This window comes from Hordeum vulgare, chromosome 2H (genome assembly GCF_904849725.1).
Source record: "Hordeum vulgare subsp. vulgare chromosome 2H, MorexV3_pseudomolecules_assembly, whole genome shotgun sequence".
Classification (NCBI taxonomy): domain Eukaryota; kingdom Viridiplantae; phylum Streptophyta; class Magnoliopsida; order Poales; family Poaceae; genus Hordeum; species Hordeum vulgare.
Genome location: NC_058519.1, coordinates 591747751 through 591775103, shown reverse-complemented (window position 1 = coordinate 591775103; position 27353 = coordinate 591747751). Strand labels below are relative to the sequence as shown.

At 41.2% G+C, this 27353-nt stretch overlaps 1 protein-coding gene across 1 annotated transcript; it reads right to left on the bottom strand.

Annotated features, from left to right (window-relative positions):
• Positions 1-24854: 24854 nt before the first annotated feature.
• Positions 24855-27128, bottom strand: LOC123428683 (subtilisin-like protease). The gene has a single exon (XM_045112869.1). The coding sequence runs from the start codon at positions 27126-27128 to the stop codon at positions 24855-24857; it is 2274 nt and encodes a 757-aa protein (XP_044968804.1).
• Between the last annotated feature and the right edge of the window lie 225 nt (positions 27129-27353).

Here is a 27353-nt window from a genome sequence, read left to right as displayed (position 1 = left end):
CTATGATGTTCAGACACATCATCACACTATGATGTTCCAGGTGGCATGAACTGCGAAACAATTTCCACATTGTCTTAACTGCGTACCAAAACTCGTAACTCAGATATTCATTTCTATGATCATATCATAGACAGTTTATCCTCTTGTTACGACGAACTTCACTCCGAAACAGAATTGAACTTTTCAATATTTCAGACTTGTGATTCATTAAGTAAATACTCTAGTATCTACTCAAATCATCATTGAAGTAAGAACATAACGATATCCACTGCGTGCCTCAGCACCCATTGGACTGCATACATCAAAAATGTATCACTTCCAACAAGTTACTATCTTGTTTCATCTCAATGAAAACAAGGCCTTGCTCATGTGGTATGACTTGCATGTCACTAGTGATTCGAAATCAGGTGAGTACGAAGATCCATCAGCATGGAGCCTCTTCATGCAATTTATACTATCATGACTCAAGCGGCAGTGCCACAAGTAAGTGTACTATCATCATTAACTCGTATCTTTTGGCACCAATATTATGAACATGTGTAACACTACGATTGAGATTCAATAAACCATTGAAGGTGAATATTCAAGAAAATAGAGTAACCATTATTCTCTTTAAATGAATAATCGTATTGCAATAAACACGATCCAATCATGTTCATGCTTAACGCAAGCACCAAATAACAATTATTTAGGTTTAACACCAATCCCGATGGTAGAGGGAGCGTGCGACGTTTGATCATATCAACCTTGGAAACACTTCCAACACGTATCGTCACCTCGCCTTTAGCTAGTCTCTGTTTATACCGTAGCTTTCATTTCGTGTTACTAATCACTTAGCAACCGAACCGGTATCCAATACCCTCATGCTACTAGGAGTACTAGTAAAGTACACATCAACATCATATATATCAAATATACTTCTTTCGACTTTTGCCAGCCTTCTTATCTACCAAGTATCTAGAGTTTCTCTGCCTCAGTGACTGTTCCCCTCATTACAGAAGCACTTAGTCTCGGGTTTGGGTTTAATCTTGGGTCTCTTCATTAGTGCAGCAACGGTTTTGCCGTTTCACGAAGTATCCCTTCTAGCCCTTGCCTTTTCTTGAAACTTAGTGGTTTTATTAACCATCAACTATTGATGCTCCTTCTTGATTTCTACCTTCGCAGTGTCAAACATCGCGAATCACTCAAGGATCATTGTATCTATCCTTGATATGTTATAGTTCATCACGAAGCTCTCACAGCTTGGTGGCAGTGACTTTGGAGAACCATCACTATCTCATCTGGAAGATTAACTCCCACTTGATTCAAGCGATTGTCGTACTCAGACAATCTGAGCACGCGCTCAACGATTGAGCTTTTCTCCTTTACTTTGTGGACAAAGAATCTTGTTGGAGGTCACGTACCTCTTAACAAGGGCACAAGCATGAAATCACAATTTCATCTCTTTAGAACATCACTTATGTTCCGTGACGTCTCAAAACGTCTTCGGCGCCTTGCTTCTAAGCCATTAAGTATTTTGCACTGAACTATCGTGTAGTCATCAGAAACGTGTATGTCGGATGTTCCTAGCATCCACAGACGACGCTCGAGGTGCAGCACACCGAGTGGTGCATTAAGGACATAAGCCTTCTGCGCAGCAATGAGGACAATCCTCTTCAAAGTTTGCTACTATCAACTTTCAACTAAATTTTCTCTAGGAACATATAAAAACAGTAGAGCTATAGCGCAAGCTACATCGTAATTCGCAAAGACCATTAGACTATGTTCATGACAATTAGTTCAATTAATCATATTACTTAAGAACTCCCACTCAAAAAGTAAAACCACTCTAGTCATTTGAGTGGTTCATGATCCACTTACACTAGCTCAAGTCCGATCATCACGTGAGTTGAGTATAGTTTCAGTGGTAAGCATCCCTATGCTAATCATATCATCTATATGATTCATGATCGACCTTTCGGTCTCATGTGTTCCGAGGCCATGTCTGCACATGCTAGGCTCGTCAAGCTTAACCCAAGTGTTCCGCGTGCGCAACTGTTTTGCACCCGTTGTATGTGAACGTTGAGTCTATCACACCCGATCATCACGTGGTGTCTCGAAACGACGAACTGTAGCAACGGTGCACAGTCGGGGAGAACACAAATTCGTCTTGAAATTTTAGTGAGAGATCACCTCATAATGCTCCCGTCGTTCTAAGCAAAATAAGGTGCATAAAAGGATTAACATCACATGCAATTCATAAGTGACATGATATGGCCATCATCACGTGCTTCTTGATCTCCATCACCAAAGCACCGGCACGATCTTCTTGTCACCGGCGTCACACCATGATCTCCATCAACGTGTCGCCATCGGGGTTGTCGTGCTACTCATGCTATTACTACTAAAGCTACGTCCTAGCAAAATAGTAAACGCATCTGCAAGCACACACGTTAGTTATAAAGACAACCCTATGGCTCCTGCCGGTTGCCGTACCATCGACGTGCAAGTCGATATTAACTATTACAACATGATCATCTCATACATCCAATATAACACATCACATCGTTGGCCATATCACATCACATGCATACCCTGCAAAAACAAGTTAGACGTCCTCTAATTTTGTTGTTTGCATGTTTTACGTGGTGACCATGGGTATCTAGTAGGATCGCATCTTACTTACGCAAACACCACAACGGAGATATATGAATTGCTATTTCACCTCATTCAAGGACCTCCTCGGTCAATTCCGATTCAACTAAAGTTGGAGAAACTGACACCCGCCAGTCATCTTTGAGCAACGGAGTTACTCGTAGCGATGAAACCAGTCTCTCGTAAGCGTACGAGTAATGTCGGTCCGAGCCGCTTCGATCCAACAATACCGCGGAATCAAGAAAAGACTAAGGAGGGCAGCAAAACGCACATCACCGCCCACAAAAACTTTTGTGTTCTACTCGAGAAGACATCTACGCATGAACCTAGCTCATGATGCCACTGTTGGGGAACGTCGCAAGGGAAACAAAAATTTTCCTACGCGCACGAAGACCTATCATGGTGATGTCCATCTACGAGAGGGGATGAGTGATCTACGTACCCTTGTAGATCATACAGCAGAAGCGTTAGTGAACGCGGTTGATGTAGTGGAACGTCCTCACGTCCCTCGATCCGCCCCGCGAACAATCCCTCGATCAGTCCCGCGATCTAGTACCGAACGGAAGGCACCTCGCGTTCAGCACACGTACAGCTCGACGATGATCTCGGCCTTCTTGATCCAGCAAGAGAGACGGAGAGGTAGAAGAGTTCTACGGCAGCGTGACGGTGCTCCGGAGGTTGGTGATGACCTTGTCTCAGCAGGGCTCCGCCCGAGCTACGCAGAAACGCGATCTAGAGGAAAAACCTTCTGGAGGTGGGTTGCCCCCCCCCCCCCCCCGGTGAACTCCCGGAACCCATTCGTCATTCCCGGTACATTCCCGGTAACTCCGAAAACCTTCTGGTAATCAAATGAGGTCATCCTATATATCAATCTTCGTTTCCGGACCATTCCGGAAACCCTCGTGACGTCCGTGATCTCATCCGGGACTCCGAACAACATTCGGTAACCAACCATATAACTCAAATACGCATAAAACAACGTCGAACCTTAAGTGTGCAGACCCTGCGGGTTCGAGAACTATGTAGACATGACCCGAGAGACTCCTCGGTCAATATCCAATAGCGGGACCTGGATGCCCATATTGGATCCTACATATTCTACGAAGATCTTATCGTTTGAACCTCAGTGCCAAGGATTCATATAATCCCGTATGTCATTCCCTTTGTCCTTCGGTATGTTACTTGCCCGAGATTCGATCGTCAGTATCCGCATACCTATTTCAATCTCGTTTACCGGCAAGTCTCTTTACTCGTTCCGTAATACAAGATCCCGCAACTTACACTAAGTTACATTGCTTGCAAGGCTTGTGTGTGATGTTGTATTACCGAGTGGGCCCCGAGATACCTCTCCGTCACACGGAGTGACAAATCCCAGTCTTGATCCATACTAACTCAACGAACACCTTCGGAGATACCTGTAGAGCATCTTTATAGTCACCCAGTTACGTTGCGACGTTTGATACACACAAAGCATTCCTCCGGTGTCCATGAGTTATATGATCTCATGGTCATAGGAACAAATACTTGACACGCAGAAAACAGTAGCAACAAAATGACACGATCAACATGCTACGTCTATTAGTTTGGGTCTAGTCCATCACATGATTCTCCTAATGATGTGATCCCGTTATCAAGTGACAACACTTGCCTATGGCCAGGAAACCTTGACCATCTTTGATCAACGAGCTAGTCAACTAGTGGCTTACTAGGGACAGTGTTTTGTCTACGTATCCACACAAGTATTGTGTTTCCAATCAATACAATTATAGCATGGATAATAAACGATTATCATGAACTAAGAAATATAATAATAACTAATTTATTATTGCCTCTAGGGCATATTTCCAACAGTCTCCCACTTGCACTAGAGTCAATAATCTAGTTCACATCACCATGTGATTCCAACGAATCCAACACCCATGGGGTCTGATCACGTCTTGCTCGTGAGAGAGGTTTTAGTCAACGGTTCTGAAACTTTCCGATCCGTGCGTTCTTTACAAATCTTTATGTCATCTTATAGATGCTGCTACTACGTGCTATTCGAAAATGCTCCAAATATCTACTCTACTATACGAATCCGTTTCACTACTCATAGTTATTCGGATTAGTGTCAAAGCTTGCATCGACGTAACCCTTTACGACGAACTCTTTAACCACCTCCATAATCGAGAAAATTCCTTAGTCCATTAGTTACTAAAGATAAATTTTGACCGCTGCTAGTGATTCAATCATGGATCACTTTTTGTACCTCTCAACAGACTTTGAGTCAAGGCACACATCACGTGCGGTACACAGCATGGCATACTTCAGATTCTACGGCTAAGGCATAGAAGACGACCTTCGTCTATTCTCTTTATTCTGCCGGGGTCGGGTTTTGAGTCTTACTCAAATTCACACCTCACCACGCAACCAAGAACTCCTTCTTTGCTGATCTATTTTGAACTCCTTCAAAAACTTGTCAAGGCATGCATCTTATTAAAACTTTCATTAAGCGCTTTTGATCTATCTCCATAGATCTTTGATGCTCAACGTTCAAGTAGCGCAATCCACGTATTCCTTTGAAAACTCCTTTCAAACAACCTTGTATGCTTTACAGAAATTCTACGTTACTTCTGATCCACAATATGTCAACCACATATACTTATCAGAAATTCTATAGTGCTCCCACTCACTTCTTTGGAAATACAAGTTTCTCATAAACCTTGTACAAACCCAAAATCTTTGATCATCTCATCAAAGTACATATATTCCAACTCCGAGATGCTTGCACCAGTCCATTCAAGGATCGCTGGAGCTTGCATACTTGTTAGTATCTTTAGGATCGACAAAACCTCCTGGTTGTATCACATACAATGTTTGCTCAAGGAAAACGTCGAGGAAACAATGTTTTGACATCCTATGTGCAATATTTCATAAATAATGCATCAACAACTAACATAATTCTAACAGACTTTTAGCATCGCTATGAGTGAGAAAGTCTCATCATAGTCAACTGTTTGATCTTGTCGAAAACATCTTTGCGACAAGTCGAGCTTTTCTTAATAGTGACTTAAGAGTTGAAGCCAAGGAAGCGTGCCCTTTTATAGGTACAACGCGTGGTGTACCGGTGAGAGGAAACATAACCCACGAGAGAAGCCCAAATCTGAAGACGTGTCCAAAGAAGAAAGTAGTCAACAGCTATGCAACTCACGTGGCCACATGCAAGGACACGTAGGCCAAGACCAATCTAGAGGAGTACATGTTTCCTTTCTTCAAGAAAGAAGACCTAAACGCGGCAGCTTATCCTGAGCTGTAAAAAAAGTCAAAAAATCTAGGGAAAATAATCCCTTCGATTACTATTCATTGATGTTGACGTTGCCGTAAAAATGAATAGTGAAGGTAAAAAAACAAAAACCGAAAGGAAACCAGCATGCACACGTGTCACTCAATCAGCAGGGGTAAAAGGATCCAGGAAAATCAAACCCTTCCGGGCTGTTACGAACCGGCTAAATTAGCGAAACATCATTAGACGTGATTAGTCCTATATTAGTCTAAGCGTCGTACGGACGCATCCATCCGTACGGACGCTTTTTTGTACAGACGCCTTTTACAACTCCCGTCTCAAATCCTTGTATAAATATCTCAGATCAATGAAAGAAAGAAGATTCACACAAACACTTTCGTTTCTCATCTTTACACGTTATCAAGCACTGTCTCTACCAAAAGAGCCATCACAGAAGAACAAGAGAAGGTAAGAACAATGGCAAGACTGAACCTGCATGCCATTGTATCTGCTTTTGTTCGCTCCATTAGGGCGAGATCCGTCGATCCGCAAGACGCCGCCGTGCTCGGTCCCGTTTCCCTCGGGGTCGCCATGGTCCCCATGGTCATCACATCCCTGCACACCAAGTGCAGCAACCAGGACCAAGAACGCAGGTTGCACCCGTGGAGATGGTCGCACCGGCGCCTCCGATGCCGGCCTTTGTCGCCCCTCCGATGGGCTGGTCTCTCGCTGGACTGTCGACGCCGTTTCTGGGAGAGGAAGATGTTGGACTGGTTCCACCGCCAACACCGCCGTACTACCCGCGGCCTACGCGAGACGGCTCCACCCCTCCATCCACAACTCCCAACGCCGACTCCATCATACGAGGATTCGATGCGCACTTCTTCCCCCCTGGCTATGGCCCGATTTCGAACGGGGATTGGGAAGTGATGCCAACGGAGGAGGAGGAGCAGTGGCTCGCCGGTGTGAAGACCGAGCCTACGGCTCTGGCCATGGCGGACGCGACCAGTGCCCCCATCCTCGACCTCAACACAGCCGTAGGCGTGCAGATCGAGGGGACGGCTTCGTCTTCCACGCCACCAACCGCTCCGGGACCAGCAACTCCACCGTCGGAAGCCCGCCGCATCCTCCGCCGCTTCGCGACCGCCCTGGAAAGGACCCGCCCCGGCCTGAGCTCCGGCTCGTGGGATCCGACGGGCCTCAACCTCCCCGGCTACCCCGCGGGAGGACCCTCCCTTCTCTGAATAGGGCCGCCTCGCGGCTGCGGTAGTGGCCGGGTGTCTGCGGTTGCTGCCATGGGGAGAGGAGGCTAGCGTGGAGAGGTGGGGATCGTGGAGCAGTGAGGAACGAGAGGAGTGGCGAACGGGAGAGGTGGGATACGAGAGAGGTGGGGAACGGGAGAAACGAGCGGCGCCGAGGGGAAACCCTAGCGCGTGTGGCTCGCCTCTTATCCTCTCCCTCTCTCTTGAAGGTTCCGTGGGCCGGGCCCTCCTCCGCGCTCTCTCTCTCTCTCTCTCTGTCGGTGCATGCCCCCCCCCCTTTTTCCCTCCATGTCGCTGCTAAGGGCCGGACCCCCCCCCCCTTTTTCTCTCTCTGTCGGTGCTAAGGAATGGGCCTCCTGGTGTTTTGGCCCAACAGGCCAACATCCGAAAAAAAGAGGCTGCTGGTGTTTTGGCACTTCCATCTGGAAAAAGCCCATACACACATATATTGCATAGCAGCCTTGTTTTTTTTTCTTTTAGTGTGATATACTATTGTATTTGAACCTCAGTTTATACTCTGTCACTGTTGTATTATCAATTTGTATATATTTAGACTATGTATCGTCTAAAATAAAATAAAGTCTCAGACTATGTATACATATTCTATATGATTGCCTCAACATTTTTCAAAAAAAAAATAGAATATGTAATTCTCAAGTACAACAATTTATTTTCACAATTCGAATTTTGGGATCACAAGGTAGATGAGGCATCTACTGCATTTTGCAGATTAACCTCATCACTAAAAGAATATCTTCGAGTGCTCTCCCAAATATGCGAATTAATGTGACTACCTCGAATTTTTGCAAATCACAAAGCAATTATGTGATCTACTGCATAATTTGCAGATTATCCACTCTCACTGTGAGGTCTACATCCAGTCTTTTGACAAGATGATTACCTTCAAAGTGATTTTGTAAAAAGTAATATGACACAAAAGTAATGGACATATGAACATCTACTCGTCAAAACCAGAATATGCTCTCCATTACTGTAAGATCTACACCACAACGGTGAATATCTTTAAAGTGTCATACACATAAAATGAGGTCTACACATATAAGTATAAAGCATCAGCTATACTTGCAAATTTTGCTTCATCAAAGCATTTGTTGTTACTTATATTTTACTCTCATAGTAAAACTAAATCATGCATGAAATACCATGCAGGAAATGGCTGGCGTCATGCATCGTGAATTTTATGAACTTGAACTAGATGGTAGTAACTATTTACCATGGGCTATGGATGCAAAGATAGCCTCGAAAGCCGTAAACTCGGTTTCACTATCACCACACCCGATGAAGGCGTCGGAGAAATCCCCACGGCAGCCAAATATACAGCTTTAAGTTTCTTAAGGCACCATCTCCATCCGGACTTAAAGTCGGAATATTTGATGGAAGAAGATCCACTAGTTTTGTGGAATTCTCTCAAGGAGAGATATGATCAACAAAGAGCAGTTATGCTGCCAGAAGCACAGAGAGAATGGTCCCTCATAAGGTTCCAAGACTTCAAATCTGTGGCAGCATATAACTGTGTAGTTCACAAGGTTAACTCAAAACTAAGGTTTTGCAATCAAGCAATTTCTAAAGAAGACCTTATTGAGAAGGCCTTGTGCACTTTCCACCCCTCGATGAGGGTACTACAACAGCAGTACCGTCAACAAAAATACAAAAAGTATTCTGAGCTCATATACACTCTACTTCAGGCTGAGAAACATGATGAACTTCTCATGAAGAATCATCAAACACGCCCAACGGGCTCAATGCCACTCCCTGAAGCACATGCTAACACTCAGTTTACTAAAAAGTATGGGGACAACAAAAAGAATTTCAAGAAATTCAATGGAAAGTGGAAAAAGAACAACAAGCAGAAAAGCTTTGGTCAATCTAAAGCTAAAGGTCACTTCAAGAAAAATGACCGAAACACCAACTCCGAGTTTTGTCAAAGGTGTGGATGTACTAACCATCGTACTAGCAAATGCCGAACTCCCAAGCATCTAGCGGATTTAAAAATAAAATCCACTGGGAAAGGCAAACAAGTTCATGGGAAAGTCGAAGCTCACTTTAACGCTTTATAACAAGAAGGAAACCTTGAAGCTAGCACTTCTCAAAGCGCTCCTAAGGAAACAAGGCAGAAGGATGAAGACCTTCTTGATATTGACAACCTGATGGTGGAATACACCCAAGACGCATATGGAGATCTCATATAATCTCCACATCACTCATTTGATGTTATCAGTTATTTTATTGTAATAATGGATGTTATAATTTGTATAACTCTAAGTAGAATAAAGTCTTACGGACCAATCGTATTATATATCTCAAACATAATATCATATTTCTATTTGTAACTGTAATATGAATACTTTGTATATGTATATTTATAAGTGAGTAATATGAATAAAGTTTCCTAAAATATTCTCTTACTCTATATAGATTTTACGGAAAAATAATCCAATGGAAGAAGAATTATGTTTGGTGGACAGTTGTACCACTAACACAATTTTAAGGGAAATAAAATATTTCCAAACCCTAACTAAGAGAAAAGGGAATATTATGACCATCGCCGATCGCGATGCATCAATTATTGGTTCAGGACGAGCCACACTTGTCCTACCTATGGGTACTACGATTGTAATTGAAGATGCACTCTTATATCCTGAATCTACACGCACCCTTCTAAGTTTCAGAGACCTCAGATTAAATAATTTCCATCTGAAAATAATTCTGAATATTTGCTTTTAACAAAAAGCAATGGGTCTGAGAAACAAATTCTTGAAAAAATCCCCTCACTTTCATCTGGATTATATTATAGTTATATAAAACCCGTATCACATGTTGCGTACAAAATAATTTTTCAAGATATTGATAAATTCAAGACTTGGCATGATCGCCTAGGTCATCCTGGCATAGGGATGATGAGAAAAAATATTGACAATTTTATTGGTCACAGCCTTCCAACTAAAAATTTCCCAAAATCATCAGATTTTGTGTGCACCGCATGTGCAACTGGGAAATTAATTATAAGACCATCTTATCTTAAGGTAAAAAGTGAGTCACTTAAATTTCTTGAACGCATTCAAGGAGATATATGTGGTCCAAGTCAACCACTATCAGGACCTTTTAGATATTTTATGATGCTCATAGATGCATCTACCACATGGTCACATATATGTCTATTGTCCACACAAAATCATGCTTTTGCCAAACTAATTGCTCAAATTATCAAATTAAGAGCAAATCGTCCTGAAAATAGGATAAAAACAATTCGAATGGACAATGCCGCTGAATTTCCTTCACGTGCATTCAATGACTATTGCATGGCTATGGGCATTCATTTAGAACACTCTGTGCCTTACGTCCATACTCAAAATGGTTTGGCTGAATCTCTCATCAAAAGTGTAAAATTAGTTGCTCGACCACTATTACAGAATTGTAATTTACCAGCATCTTGTTGGGTACATGCGGTATTACAAGCCGCAGATCTGATACAAATCAGACCAACTGCATATCATACAACCTCCCCACTACAACTAGTACGTGGCACTCAGCCAAGTATTTCCCATCTGCGAAAATTCGGTTGCGCAGTATACGTACCGATATCACCACCGCAGCGCACATCCATGGGCCCCCACAGAAAACTAGGGATCTATGTGGGTTATAATTCTCCATCAATTATTAAATATCTTGAACCTCTTACATGGGACCTGTTTACTGCCCGCTACGCTGATTCAATTTTTGATGAGGACCATTTCCCGGCATTAGGAGGAGAATCAAACCACAAAGAATGCCAGGAAATAGACTAGAATGTAACAGGCATTCAGTCCTTAGATCCACGTACTAAAGAATCTGAAACTAAAGTTCAGAGGATCATAGATTTGCAACACATTGCAAATAATCTGCCAGATGCATTTACTGACCATAAAGGTGTCACTAAATCGCATATTCCCGCTGTTAATGCACCAGAACGAGTGGAGGTACCAACTAAAACCACTCAAACCCCAAACGAGAGCAAGAGGGGGAGAAATCAGGTTAGCCGGAATATAGCTTCTCAAAACCCTCCGCTGAAACAGAGGAAACCAAATCCTCTACCAGTAAAAGCAATTCAACCTCAAGTTGAAGGACACCAACCAGATGCTCAACATCTTGAACCCAGCATAAATGCGCATAAAAACATAATAGCTGGGACATCGGAACACCATGACTCTATTGTTGTGGGAAATCACATAGAGTCTGAAGGTATAAAAGAAATTTCCATAAACTATATAGAATCAGGAGAATCATATAATAGAGAGACTACAATTGTCGACATATATTTTGCCTCAAAAATTGCTGAAACCCTTCAACTGGATCCAGAACCAAAGACCGTCAGGGAGTGCCTCAAGCGTCCTGATTGGCCTAAATGGAAGGAAGCGATTGAGGCAGAACTGCACTCGCTCGACCAAAGAGAGGTGTTTTCCTCAGTAATACCTACTCCTCAAAATGTCTTCCCTGTGGGAGCAAAATGGGTTTTTGTTCGAAAAAGGAACGAAAACAATGAGGTGGTGAGATACAAAGCGAGGCTTGTAGCACAAGGGTTCACGCAGAGACCCGACATCGATTACGATGATACATACTCTCCTGTTATGAGTGGAATAATGTTTCCATACTTAATATCCATGGCAGTACAAATGAGTTTATCTATGCAGTTGATGCATGTAGTGACAACATACTTATATGGGTCACTCAAATCGGATATATATATGAAAGTCCCTGAAGTAATTAAGATGCCGAATCCAAAAGCAAATCGCAATGCATATTGTGTAAAATTACAAAAGTCACTATATGGCTTAAAACAGTCGGGTAGAATGTGGTATAACCGACTAAGTGAGTTCCTTATTCAGAAAGGCTACTCAAATAATGATGATTGCCCTTGTGTATTCATAAAGAAGTCCTCAAATGGATTTTGCATCATCTCAGTGTACATTGATGACCTCAATATCATTGGAAGTACATCTGATATCGAAGAAGCACGCAATCATCTAATGGCGAAATTTGAGACGAAAGATTTGGGAAAAACCAAATTCTGCTTAGGCTTACAGCTTGAGCACCTTCCCTCAGGAATTTTAGTATACCAACCTGCCTATATTCAAAGGTTTTGGAAAATTTTAATATGGATAAATCATATACAACCAAAACACCCATGGTTGTCAGATCCCTTGATATGAATAAAGATCCTTTTAGACCTCGGGATAATGACGAAGAGATATTGGGACCTGAGTTCCCATATCTCAGTGCCATTGGTGCGCTAATGTACCTTGCAAATTGCACCAGGCCTGATATTGCATTTGCGGTAAATTTACTAGCTAGACATAGTGCTGCTCCAACAAAACGTCATTGGACGGGAGTAAAGAATATCCTTAGATATTTACATGGCACAAAATATCTTGGCTTATTCTATCAGAAAAACCAAGATATGACTATGGTAGGATATACTAACGCTGGCTATCTATCTGACCCTCACAATGCCAGGTCACAGACAGGTTTCGTATTCTTATATGGTGGAACTGCTTTTTCATGGAAGTCAACAAAACAGACTCTCGTAGCAACTTCCACTAATCATTCTGAAATCATTGCATTATTTGAAGCATCAAAAGAATGTGTATGGCTTCGCAGGATGATTAACCACATTCAAACTACATGTGGTGTTGGTTCATTAGGATCACCAACTATTATTTGTGAAGATAATGCAGCTTGTGTTGCTCAAATGCAAATGGGTTATATAAAAAGTAATATCACAAAACACATTTCTCCTAAATTGTTCTATCCTCATGAATTACAGAAAAATGGAGAGATTGATATTTTGCAAACTAAATCATGTGACAATCTAGCAGATTTGTTCACAAAGTCTTTACCAAATTCAACGTTTCAGAAATACATTCATGGAATTGGTATGAGACGACTTCGTGATTTGCAAAGTTCAGGGGGAGAAATCTCCTGAAAATATAACCCTTTAATTATCATCAGGTAATGAATATTGTACTCTTTTCCTTTATGAGTTTTTCCAACAGGTTTCTCATAAAAGGTTTTTAACGAGACAATTAAATACAAGCATTGATGCATGCCATATCATATTTCTCCTTATATTTTTCCTACTAGGTTTTAAAGGAGTTTTTCATGGCACATCTCATTGCACTCTTTTCATTATGAGTTTCTTTGAAATTTTCTCTCATAATGTTTTTTTAATGAGGCAATATCTTCATTAAGATCATATGCTATACTTTCTATTTTTCCTATGAAGGTTTTTAAAGGAAAGTGTCTAAAGCATATTTATTGTACTCTAAAAACTCACTAATAATTTTCTCCTTCTTTGAAGGTTTTTCTCATATGAGTTATCAAGAGACAATAATCATTATATGTTGTATCATTTTCTCCTTATCATTTTTCCCACTGGGTTTAAAGAAGTTTTAACAACATATCTATACATTTCTCCTCATATTTTTTCCCACGGGGTTTTTGGGGGAGAATCTCAAGAATTGACTGATGAATATATAAGGAGCTTTCAATAATGGATTACTCAAGATGACGTTGTACAAGGGGGAGTGTTACGAACCGACTAAATTATCGAAACGTCATTAGGACGTGATTAGTCCGTTATTAGTCTAAGCGTCGTACGGACGCCTTTTTGTACAGACGCCTTTTACAACTCGCGTCTCAAATCCTTGTATAAATATCTCAGATCAATGAAAGAAAGAAGATTCGTGCAAACACTTTCATTTCTCATCTTTACACGGGCTACGGCAGTCCTCCTCGACGGCCGAGGTGGCCATCACGGAAGCAGTGTGGGAACACACGCTTCTGGCCCGGAAAACGGCGGCGCCATGCTGTGATATTGTGGTTAGACGTGACGACCGTCACCTCGGTCGAACCCTCCATGTGCGGTTCATGTAAGCCATCTCTGATGGTTCCCATGCACCATCAGACCGGCCATGCAGAGACGAGATGGGGGTGGCTGGAGGAGATTTGGGGGACGGCGGTGGGGCATGCAGGCAGAGACCGGCGGCGAAGTGGGTGTGGGTGCTGCCATAATTTAGGAGACGGGCGCAACGGCGGAGGAGTGACCGGTGAGTTGAAGACAAGGAAGCGTGCCCTTTTATAGGCACAACACGTGGTGTAGTGGTGAGAGGAAACATAACCCATGAGAGTGTTAAGAATAGATTAAGTTAATTTTTAGATAGGTTACTTAGTCCTCAAGCAACCATGCACTTCCTTGACTCTCAAGGAAACTATGTAATAACTTGGCCCTTAAGTAACTTCAAGTTTACTTGACTCCCAAGCAACATGTGTACTTCCGCCCGGGTATAAATACCCCATTGCTATCATCAATAAAGACTAATGAATCATCTTTCATTCATCTCTCTCGTTCTTTACTTTTTACTCCAAACACGTTATCATGCAATTTGCTCTCCATTAGAGATATAGGCTAAAACAGAGAAGACCATATGCGAATTATGTCTTGCAACGGAGGTAGCGACGCCAGACTTCCACACCCGACGACAGCGCAACAGCGGCTCACAGCTTCGATCTTCGTCGCACCGCTGCGTCCTCGGCACGAACCACCGCGGCGATGCAGCCTTCAGCGTGGCGCACTCACCCTCGTGATAACCGAGGCAGACAAGACAACCAGGCGTGGCCCTCTAGGCCTCTCCCATGTCCCGATTCACAATCGGCACGCAGCCTGCTCCTGGCCATCGGCCTGCTCTAGCACACCATCCATGGGAAAGACGAGCATGCATTGACGTATGCATTTAAGAAATCCATCGGGAGAAAGCCAACTTGACTGTCTATTTATGATTATCATCACTGATTCATTGACCGATTGTGTTTTTTCCTAAATCAGCAAGCATTCCGAATAAAATAAAATAAAACGGTGATGTGCGATCCCATCAGCGGTAACAGCTTCAACCACGGCAAGAAGAAGAACGCGACTCTTAGGATCGAAGCGACTTCACGTTTTTGTACAACATCGCTCCTGTGTGCGGCACACAACACGGTTTCTTCAGGCATGCGGCGTAGCGATGTCCGCGTCCAACACCAACAACAAACAGCCGACACACGATGATGGTCTTATAAGCCATGGCGCGCCTATCTCGGAGTACAAGCGCAATGACGCCTTCAGGCATGTGGCGTGGCAGTTTTCTCCAGCCAACGGCTGATGCGTAGCAGCCCCGACTCATCGGCGACGACGACGGTTACTTGATATCTCCATGAATTTTGTAAATTTCATTCATATGCATTGCCTGAGTAATACTATTGCAACAGAATGTTTTCTTACATTTGAGATTCCATTCCGTCATTTTAAGACATCATCATGTCTTTACTATAAATATTCCCTATGACATGTGATTTGGGGACAACAACTATAATTTTGCAATACAAATTATATTTCTTGCAAATGTGGACATACATTCAAACAAGCATGATATGTTTCGTACTTAATACGACTAACTCAAAATTTATTTGTAAATCACAAGGTATTGGTGGCATCTACTGCATCATTTGTTGATCATCCATCGTTACTATGAGGTCTACATTTTATCATTTAGATAAGATGACTACCTTCAATGTGCTCTTTCAAATATTAATATTAATGTGGCTACCTAAAGATATCATAAGGTAATATTGGCATCTACTGCAAAATTTTGCAGACTATCCACTATTACTGCATGGTCTACATCATGTCATTCTGATAAATGACTACCTTCAAAGTGATTTTCTTAAATATACCATAACATAAGGTAATAGAATTATGAACATCTACTGAAAAAAGTCAGTCTATGTTTTTTATTACTTCGATATCTATATCATATCATTGATTATCTTCAAAGTGTTATCAATATAAATTAAGGTTTACACATATGGCTATAAGGCATCAGCCGTACTAGAATTTGCTCCTCCGAAGCATTTATTTTTGTTATTCACTAAAATATTTTACTCTCATAGTAAATATTATTCTTGCACACTTTGCTTGAAAATGTCATAGGAAACTACGGAAATATTTGCATATACATGTGATTACCTTCCATTACATTGGTAAAATACATGGCAATGGAGCCTACGCCACTATTTCTAATTATAGTGTCGTCCATCCATCAAGATGGATCCCATAATGTATGTCAATGATTGAGTGTCACAACACTTTCGCAAGGACCACATCACATCGTGGTTATTTTTTCATAGTGGCTAACCAATGTTAAGCACATGCAAGTCTATACGTTTTGGCGGTGACTCTAAAATCACACACTTCCTCAAGAATGAAGTCCAAAACATTAGCAATAATTTCATCGTATGTGTTATATTGAAGGATACACCTAGGTTCACCAAGGATCACCTTGGCCATGGTTTTTCTCAAACAAATTATTTTATCAATATATATTTCTTACTCATAGAAGTAAATTAAAATGAATGCAATAACACTTTCATGTAACACATGGCTGGCATTTCCAAATGCTTTAAATTCATGTTACATGGGAGTATTTATCGTAAGATGATTCATGACATCAGTCATTATATCCACATGCGGCATTTGTGGCCACTATAACTCCACCTTCGGAATATGCGTCATGGCTATTCTCTTAATAGCTAAGTATATTCATATGTATTTCATGTGCCACCAAGTTCACTTAGTTCTCAAACTAAGTACATAATGGATGAATATATATTCACCTTGAATATTTCTCTTAAGAGAAACATGCTGCCATGAGCACATTTGGAATATAACCCAATTTTTTTTTCAAGGCCTCGAGTCTATTGCAACTTACAATTTTGGTAGTTATAAAATCAACTTTAAGTTCAGATTTTATGATCAGATATTTTTCGTATTTGAATCCGATTGAAAAGCCCATAATACGCTTTACATCCTCTTATGATGGTATTACCATTCTCATGGTAAAGAAACATGTTATTTCTTAAAATCATCATATTCACCCAACGGGTGCTTCAAATATTTGCTAGCATTGAGAATACTATGCAAGTCAATGGTTACAAAATAGAACCATGAGGAATTCAAAGTAAACTGGAGGCTAAAGACAACCAATGACATAATTACTTTTTTTAATTGGTAATTGATCATTTTCAAATGATCACAAAGATAACTCTCAAGTTTGTCAAATGTGTGGTTACATAAATATCATACATATGATTACCATCGTCAAACATATGGTCAAACCACACCATAAATTTATTAAGAAGGCAAATAAGTTCATTGGGATAGTTGAAAATTTGCAAACATACAACCAGGAAATATCCTCGTAAATGATTGTTTCCAAATCTTCATCAGAAGGAGAACCAAAAATATAGTGTAATAAAAGAATGATCAATTCCTTTATGCCTATGATATGTTTGCATTATTAATTTTTCAGTAATATGGGTGACCTCATGGAATATCCTAATTATTCCCAAAATAACATTAGCATGTACTTGTGCTACTACATGTAGTGTAATGTCCAATATCCTATTTATTGGACATTATATTTGATAAATTTTGAATGTATGAATCAATCCATACTCAATATTGTTGCGTACACAATGATTTTCTAAGTATTAATAAATTAAATATTAAGCTTAATAGCCTTAGCCATCCTGATTTGGGGATGATTAGAAAATTATTGACAATTCTATTGGTCACAACTTAACAAGTTGCAAAATTTCCCAAATCATCAGATTTTATGTGCACCACATGTGCCATAGGGGAAATTACTTTAAGGAACTCTCACATTACAATTCTAAATGAGCCAACTCATTCTTCCTTGAACACATTCAGAAGATATGTGCATTACTCAACCATTGTGTGATATTATATAGATACTTCTTGGTACTCATGGAAACATTTATAAAATGATTTCCAGTGTATCTCTTGTCACACAAACCATGAATGATATAACTAAATTAATTGCTCCAATTCTCAAAGTTAGAGCAAGCTAGTTATCCTAAACAAGGGATAAATCCATTCGAATGGACAACTTCGTTGAACTCATTTCACAAGCAATGTCTGATTATACATAATACTTTATGTACATACACATAATAGTTTAGTTCAATATCTTATCAAAGATAGTGAAATTAATAATATGACCAAACTTACAGAATCATAATTTACTAGCCTAATGCTAGACAAATACGACATTACACACTGTAAGTATAATCTAAATCATACCAACTGCATAGCATACTACTTTCCCCTTGTAGTAATTACGTGGAAATCAACAAAGTATTTCCTATCTGATATAATTCGGTTACATACCGATATCACCACTCCAGCATACATCAATGGGCTCTCACAGAAATTTAGGGAACTATGTGAGGAATAACAATTTATCCGTCAATTAAAATTATTCACAGCCCGTATGCTGATTGCATTAGCAATAAGGACATTTCTAGCATTAGGGGGAGATTAGTACCACAATGAATGCCGAGAAATAAATTAGACATGTTATTGACATTTAGTCCTTATATCCACGTACTCAAAGAATCTAAACAAGAAGTTTAGAATCACATATTTGCAACTCATTGCAAATCTGCCACATACATTTACTAATGACAAAGGTGTCACTCAAATTTATATTCCTGCAGTAAAGTGTCAAAAAGAGTGGAGGTACCTGATAAACCACTCTTCTCCCTAAATGAGAGCAAGAGGGGGAGAAATCTGACAATATGAGATATAATCTCGCATATGCTTCCGCGGAAACACAGGAAATCAAATCCTCAACCAGTAAATGTAATTCAACATCAAGTTGAAAGACACCTCACTGGATGGTCATCATCCAAAGCCCGACATAAATGTGCACAAATGTTTTGGTGTCGGGACATCGAAACACCTTGACTCCATTGTTGTAGGAAATCACAAGGAGTTAAAAGGAATAAATACATTTCCACAAATTTCATCGATTCCTCTATAATCATATAACATAAGTCTACATTTGTCGACATATATTTCTTCTAAAGATTGCTAAGACCTTTTGGGCCCTGAACCAAAATCCATGGTAGAGTGCCTCTTGTACTCATATTGGTTCACATAAAAGGAAGCAAGTAATGAAGAATAACACTCGGTCATCAAAGAGTGGTATTTACCACAGTAATACCTACTCTTCATAAGTATCTTCCATATGGAATACTAAAAACTTATCATTCATAGACAAAGTCAATGAGGTGGTGAAAAAGCGAGGCTTGTAGCAAAAGGGTTCACGCAGAGACCCGACATCAAATTATGATGTAACATACCCTCTTGGTATGAGTGGAATTAAGTTTCCATAATAAATATCATTGGTGGTACAAATAATATTATCCATGCAGTTAATGGATGAAGTGACTACATACTCATATGGGTCACTCGTTTCGGAAATTTATAACGAAGTCCCTGAAGGGCTTACAATTCCGAATCCAAAATAAATCGCAACATATTTGTGTAAAATTTTAGAAGTCACTCTATGGCTTGAAATAGTCGGAAATCATATGGTACTACCGACTAAATGAGTTCCTTCTTCAAAGGATTACTCAAAGGATGATCATTTTTTATGTGTTAATAAAGGAATCCCAAAATTTTATTTTCTTACATCACCTCAGTGTATATCGATGATTTCATCATCAATGTCTCTACAAGACATAAACATACACAAAATCATCTCAAGACGGAAAATTTGGATTCAACCAAATTTAGCTTAAGCTTACAACTTGAGCATTCTCTCAAGAATACATATCAGTCTACATATATCCATAACATATACGAGAAGTTCAGTGTGGATATACCATAGCAAAAAAAGACATGTATGGTCATACTACCTTTGATAAGGTACATACCTAGGGTTGATAATGAAGTAACATAAAGACATGAAGTTCTATATCTCACTAATGTCAAAGCACTCATATGATTGCAAACTATGTCAGGCCTGACACCATATTTGCTATGTTTGTTCAGAGTGCAACCCCCAACAAAAGTTACATGCTTGATATATGGAATATCATCTTATATCTTAAGCTCACAATAAATATTGGACAATTCCATCAGGAAATACAAGATATGACCCTGATGTGATATGATGATATTGGCTCTTTATTTGATCCCAATGACGCCATATCAATGACTGAATTTGCTGGAATAGCCTCCGTATGGAAGTCATCTAAATGGACTTTAATGGTTATTCCCACTTATCATTCTGACATAATTGCTTTCTCTAAAAGCATTGCAAAATATGCATGGCCTGGCAGAATGATTAACCACACTCAAAATCATGTGGTTGAGATTCATCAGAATCACATAACTTGATTTATCAAGATACTTCCACTTGTGTTACTCAATACCAACAGGTTATATGAAGAGCAATATCATAAATCACATTGCTCGAAAACTATTTATCCTCATGGATTATAGAAAAGTGGGGAAATAATTTGCAAACAAAATCATGTGAAAATCCAACAAATTATACATAATCCTATGTTCATGTCAATGAAATTGGTATGAGACATCCTCCATATTTGCAAAGTTCGGGGGGGTAATCTCCCAAACTATAACATATTAACAATCATCAAATTGCATATATTGTACTCTTTTTCCCCTTGATGAGTTTTTCCCTAATGGTTTCTCACAAAAGGTTTTTAACGAGACAATATAAACACAAGTGTTTGTGTATGCCATATCATTTTCTCCTTATATTTTTTCCACTGGGTTTTAAAGGAGTTTTCAATGGCATGTCACATGCACTCTTTTCCCTTATGAGTTTTCTCCCGTAGTTTCTCATAATGGTTTTTAATGAGGCAGTGTCTTATCAAAGATCATATGTCATACTTTCTATTTTCCCTACTCGGGTTTTTAAAGGAAGTACTCAAGACATATTAATTGTTCTCTAAACTCACCAATGAGTTTTCTCCTTCTTCAAAGGTTTTTCTCCTATGAGTTATCAAGAGACAATAATCATTATATGTTGCATCATTTTCTCCTTATTATTTTTCCCACTGGGTTTAAGGGAGTTTTAGCAACATATCTGCACAATTCTTCTCATATTTTTCCCACAGGGTTTTTGGAGGAGACTTTCAAGAATATTCAAAGAATTTATCAAGATGATGCATATACTCAAGAGGCGGTGTACAAAGGGGAGTGTTAAGAATAGATTAAGTTAATTCTTAGATAGGTTACTTAGTCCTCAAGCAACCATGCACTTCCTTGACTCTCAAGGAAACTATGTAATAACTTGGCCCTTAAGTAACTTCAAGTTTACTTGACTCTCAAGCAACATGTGTACTTCCGCCCGGGTATAAATACCCCATTGCTATCATCAATAAAGACTAATGAATCATCTTTCATTCATCTCTCGTTCTTTACTTTTTACTTCAAACAGAGAGAAGCCCAAATCTGAAGACGTGTCCAACAAAGAAAGTAGTCAAGGGCTATGCAACTCACGTGGCCACATGCAAGGACACGTAGGCCAAGACCAATCTAGAGGAGTCCACATTACTTTTTTTTTTCAGAATAGAAGACCTACACGCGGAAGCTTATCCTGAGGCGTAAAAAAGTCAAAAAAATACAGGAAAAATAATCCCTTTGAGTACTGTTCATTGATATTGACGTTGCCGTAAAAACGAATAGTGAATGTAAAAAAAGAAAAGAAAACCAACATGCACACGTGTCACTTAATCAACGGGGGTAAAAAAATCCAGAAAAATCAAACGCTTGCGGGCATAGTAGTTTTAGTATGAGTAGTATTTTCTTGATGAATTACAACGTTAGTCCTTTAGCATTATCTGGATGATTCTGGGACTATAGAGCCCGCTGCATTCTAAACTTTCGATAGTACATTGACACTTTGCCATCAACCATCGCAAAGAAGCACTACCTTTTCATCGACGATTCTCAAGTGTGATTTGTTGGTTCATGTTGAGCCTAGTTGCTGCCTCTCTGGCTCATGTATCATGACAGTTAGCCGAGCCTCATGGTATATCAAGAGAAAATTCTCTAATACTCCCTCTGTATCGTAATATAGGTCGTTGGAGTAGCTAAACTTTAGCTACTCCAACGACCTATATTACGGTAGAGAGGAAGTATATAAGATCATATATAACGACCACATTTCAAGATATTAACTGAAATTCTCTTCTATTCTTTTTAAGTTTGTTAAATGCTTCAAGTATGCTATTGTTGATTTGTTTTTATTTGTTTGGCTGTCTAGATATATACTTAAAATAAAAATAATGTCATGAAATGTGCCATTACAATTTTGTACCGGTATTGTAAATAGCATAGAACTTTTATGGTCTTGTAGTTTTATGGATGTTGCTCCATTTAAGTGCTTACCAAACAAGTGTTAATAAAATATTTAACCTTTGTACTCAATCAAATAAATATGAACAATTAAATCACATGATAACTACTGTTCAAAAACAATATCACATGCTAACCTACTACTCCCTCCGTTCCAAAGTTTTTGTCTTAGATTTGTCTAGATATGAATGTATCTAGTCGTGTTTTAGTATTTTGATATATTCATTCCTAAACAAACCTAAGACAAGAATTTTAAGACGGAGGGAATAGAATATTTATGTCTCACTGCAGTCCATGTAAAACTATATAGTACTCCCTCCGTCTCAAAATAACCGTATCAACTTTGTACTAGCTCTAGTACAAAATTATTCTAAGCTTAAGACATATATTTTGAAATGGAGGAAGTAATACTTAAAAAATATTATTATATCATTTAGCAGCATGTGTTTAAAGACACCATTAATTCCTTATTGGGATAAGCCACTAATTTCTAAACAGAAGTAGTCATGTCCATTTCCAAGAACAGACGTAGATTATAGGGCATAAACAAATTTCAGCATGTATATACGCACCTAGTGTGGTAGACGAACTTAGAATAGTAATTTGTACTCGCAAGGGTGGGTACTTTCTTTGCCGGATGACTTAACAGAATCTCCTGCTCCGACATATCTAAAAACTATTGTGTTGTTTGGAATTACTGTGTATCCAATTCAATCGAATAGGAAGTAAGCAAATCCTTCGATTCAAAGATTGCAATATATTTAAAAAATATAAGCAAGCAAATTCACCACGAAGTATGTCAAACACGCGCCATTACATTTCTCTCCCTAATAATAAAGCAAATTCGGTTTCTGGTCGTCCGTCAGAAAGATTACCTTTAAAGTTTGCATTTATTACCCACCATGCCACCGGTAAGTAATAGAAAACATTTCAGAAAGCAAAAAAAACTTGGACTGGGCCGGCCCATGTAAAAACCTCCTATATTACGCTCTACATGCTGGGAGAATATCCAGTACACCGTATGGGTCGGCCCATGCACAGGCGCCTGCTTTTACTTCTGTTTATTTATTTATTTTCAGTTCCATTTTATTTTTTTATTTTAAATATTTTAGAACTTCAAATAATCTTTAAAAATTTAATAAACTGAAAATTATAAATCAACATATTTAAAAAAATAAAATGTTTGTGACTTCAAAAACTGCTCGGAGTTTTGTAAAAAATTATCGCATATATAATAAAATGTTTGTACAATAAGAAAAGTCCATGATTTCAAATACAATTCCATGTATTAAAAATTATTAAAGGCATTTAACAAAATGCTTTCTAATTCAAAATATGTTAATGCATTTAAAAAATGTCCTAAAATTTTAAACATAGCTAATGCCTGTTTTGTTAGTTTCTTTTTTTTATTTAAATTTTTCCGTTCCATTTTTTTTATTTCTAATTTAAATAATTTATAATTACAAAAACTTTTGCATATTAAAAAAGAGGAATTTTGAATTAAATGCTGATGAAAACATAAAATGTTTGTGGATTCAAAAAAAGCGCAGGATTTTTATATATTTTTTGCAAATTCCAAAACAATGTCCATGAATTTAATAAATGTATTACTGATTTATAAAAATGTTTGTTTATTCAGAAAAACATCATGCGTTTCAAAAAATGTTTGTGAATTTAAAATAAAATCCTCCAACATAAAAAATTATGTTCGTCTTTTCTTGAACTGGTCGCCAATTCAAAAGAAAATATTTAAACCCGTTTGAAATATAAAAAATATTCACGATTTTTAGTAAATGTTTGTAAATTGTAAAAAATGTTCTCGATTTTAAAATTGTTTCCATATTTTTAAAATTCTTCACGAAAGATCTAATGTATGTAGTTAAACATTAATACTTCTAAGTCTTTTTGACAATATACCTGTGTGAATTTTGAAGAATTAACTGTTGGATGGATCAAATTATTATTGTATGTTTAAAAAAATTTGAAATTCAGAATAAATTTTTGAGTTACCAAGATTTTTGACAACCATGATATATATTTTTTGAAAATGTAAAGATTGCTTCAACTTGTGAATAAATTTAAAAGAAGAAACATTTTCTTGCATTTGTGCATAAAATTTTAAAATCAAGCGATGATATATGAACATCATTGGAGATTATGTTTTTATCTTCTTTGGCAACGCACGGATCATTTTGCTAGTATCATATAAACCCAATCATGTCAAACTAACTAACCAAAATAAGAAGAAAAAAACGTGAAAAACAAAGGTAGCATCAAGGTGTATTTTTTGGGGGGAAATGTAGCATCAAGTTGGCGTAGTAAAATATATAATTTGTCAAGCAGATCATGTTCTAGTTTTTTTCTTTCGAAAAAGAGATTAAACCCTGGCCTCTCCATAGATCGTGCTCTAGTGTCCGGCGAAGGCGACCGAGATGGGGCTCCTCACGGTGTGCTTGTCCGACACCCACCGGAGCGCTCCCTGCACCACCACTTCATCGCCGCTGGTCCTTGGCCACACGATCACCTTGTAAACCTTCACCTGGTTTGCCTCGGTGAACCGCAGCGAGCTCGGCATGACGGTGACGTTCATAGCGTTTTCCGGCAAGTCGAACTGGGGGTAGTACACCGCCGGCGCCTCTCCGACGTTCGTCACCTTGCGTGTAACCATCATCGGGGTCATTGGGTTCCACGACGAGGGGAAAGCGATGGAGATCGACGGGTAGTTCAGCAGTCGGTCCGGGATCACCTTGACGGCCGAGCAGTCCACTGCACGGCGCGCGATCACGGAGACTTCCTTGCCCGTGTACATTCCGCAGAGGAAGCCGATGTAATCGGCCGGGGAGATGTCGTATACCAGACCGGGGTTCATGGCCTTGTCGAGGTCGACATGGCCGGCACCAAGGGCGAAGAGGTCGGCCGCCGTCCCCTTCTCGTCGGTTATCGGCATGCCCGAGCGGTCGGTGCTGTCGGCCGTTGTCATGATGGCGGACTTGATCGCCGCCGGCGACCAGTCCGGGTGCTTGCTCTTGATCAAGGCGGCGATACCGCTGAGGTGCGGCGCTGACATGGACGTTCCGGACTCGAAGTTGAAGGTCGGCCCGGAGTGCTCCCCGGCCAACGAGGGTGGACCTACTTGGAATGGCCACGCCGCGAGTACGCTCACGCCGGGGCCCGTGATGTCGGGCTTCAGGATGCCGGGGTTCTGCATGCTTGGCCCGCGCGAGGAGAAGGAAGTGATAGCCGGGGCCGGCGACGTGCCGAGGACCGTTCCCCTGAACATGATTTGCGCCATCGGTCTCGCCGCTGACTTGATGTAGTTCATGATCGCGTCTCCGGCGTGGTAGCTGACGTGCGACGCTGGGAGGAAGTGCACGTCGGCGATGGTGCTGAAGCCATCAATGGCCTGGTTGGCCAGAATCATGCCGACGCCTCCGGCTCTTACCACCTCGGCGCCTTTGTCAATCCTACCGACGTCATTGCCGCGCTCACAGACGACTATCTTGCCCTTGACATCGAAGCCGTCCAGCGAGCCGTTGCCGCAAAACTGCGCGTCTGGTGTGGAGCTCGCGCCGGCGTAGACCAGCGGGTAGAAGACGGTCGACGCAGCGTCTGGCTGGCTGACTGACTCGCCATCGAAGTAGAGACCGTTCCCAAGGCGCACCCGGGTGCTGATCAAACGGTCCATGGTGCTCGCGGCGACGGTGAGCATCCAGGGCGCCTCGTTCGACAGCGTGGTGTAGTTTGGGCCGGAGTTGCCGGCTGACATGCTGACGAAAATTCCCTTCTCTGCGGCGGCGAACGTGCCGACGGCGATGCTGTCTTCGGGGTACGGTAACGATGGCCCGCCGAGGGACATGGAGATGATGTCGCAGCCGTCAGCCACGGCAGCGTCGATGCCGGCGAGTATGTCGGCGCTGGTGCAGTCCTCAAGGCCACACACCTTGTACATGGCGACGTGCGCACGCGGCGCTATCCCGGACGCAGTGCCCCTGCCCTGGCCAAGCACCTGAGCGCCTGGCACCACTGCTCCCGCCGCCGTGCTCGACGTGTGCGTGCCGTGCCCATCCTCGTCGATCGGCGACAGCGGCGCACCGGTAGAGGTGGTGCCGTTCCCAGCACCGGCTGCAGTGTCGAAAACGCGAGCGCCGATGAGCTTGTTGTTGCACACGGAGCGGCCGTTGAAGTCGCACCTCCCTTTCCACTTGGCTGGCGGCGCCGGCATGCCATCGCCGCTGAAGGAGGGGTGATCGGGAGTGACGCCGCTGTCGAGCACCCCGATGATGACACCGTCGCCAGACCCGGCCGAGTAGTTCCTGCCGCCCTGGCGCGCGTCCAGCCCGAGGAACCGCGGCGTGTGCGTCGTGTGCAGCTTGTAAACCCGGTCGGGCACGGCGGCGACGAACCCGGGCATGGCGGACATCTTGTCGAGCTCCCGCCGCGTCAGCCGGACCGCGAAGCCGCTGGCGACGTGGTGGTACGCGTGGAGGAGCCGGACGTTCTCGGGGAGGAAGGAGTTGTACCAGGCCTTGCGGTCGTCGGCCGTGCCGAACACGTGGCTCCCCTGGGGCTGCACGTGGACGATGAACGTGCTGCGCTCATCGCCGGCGCCCTCCACCGCGGCGGCGAGGGCGAGGAGGAGGAAGGGGAGAAGGGAGAGCGAGGAGACCCTGAAGGTTGCCATGGCTGGTTTGCAGCTCTGGTCTGGATATCTGGTACGTGCGGGTGCATGGCCATTTATACATGCCGGTTCCCGTTGGATATTATCATTATCCTCCCGTCGTTGCCGCAGATCGACTGCAGGCAATGGCCGGCTTTCTTTTTCCGAGGCAGTTTGGAGCTTTGGAGCAGTCCAAATGTTGGCAGATGCATGCTTGCGCGTGAGGACGACAAGACCCGGTCATGGACA

Excerpts from the sequence above, each read along its gene's own strand:
- LOC123428683 (XM_045112869.1), bottom strand. The coding sequence starts at position 27,128 with ATGGCAACCTTCAGGGTCTCCTCGCTCTCCCTTCTCCCCTTCCTCCTC.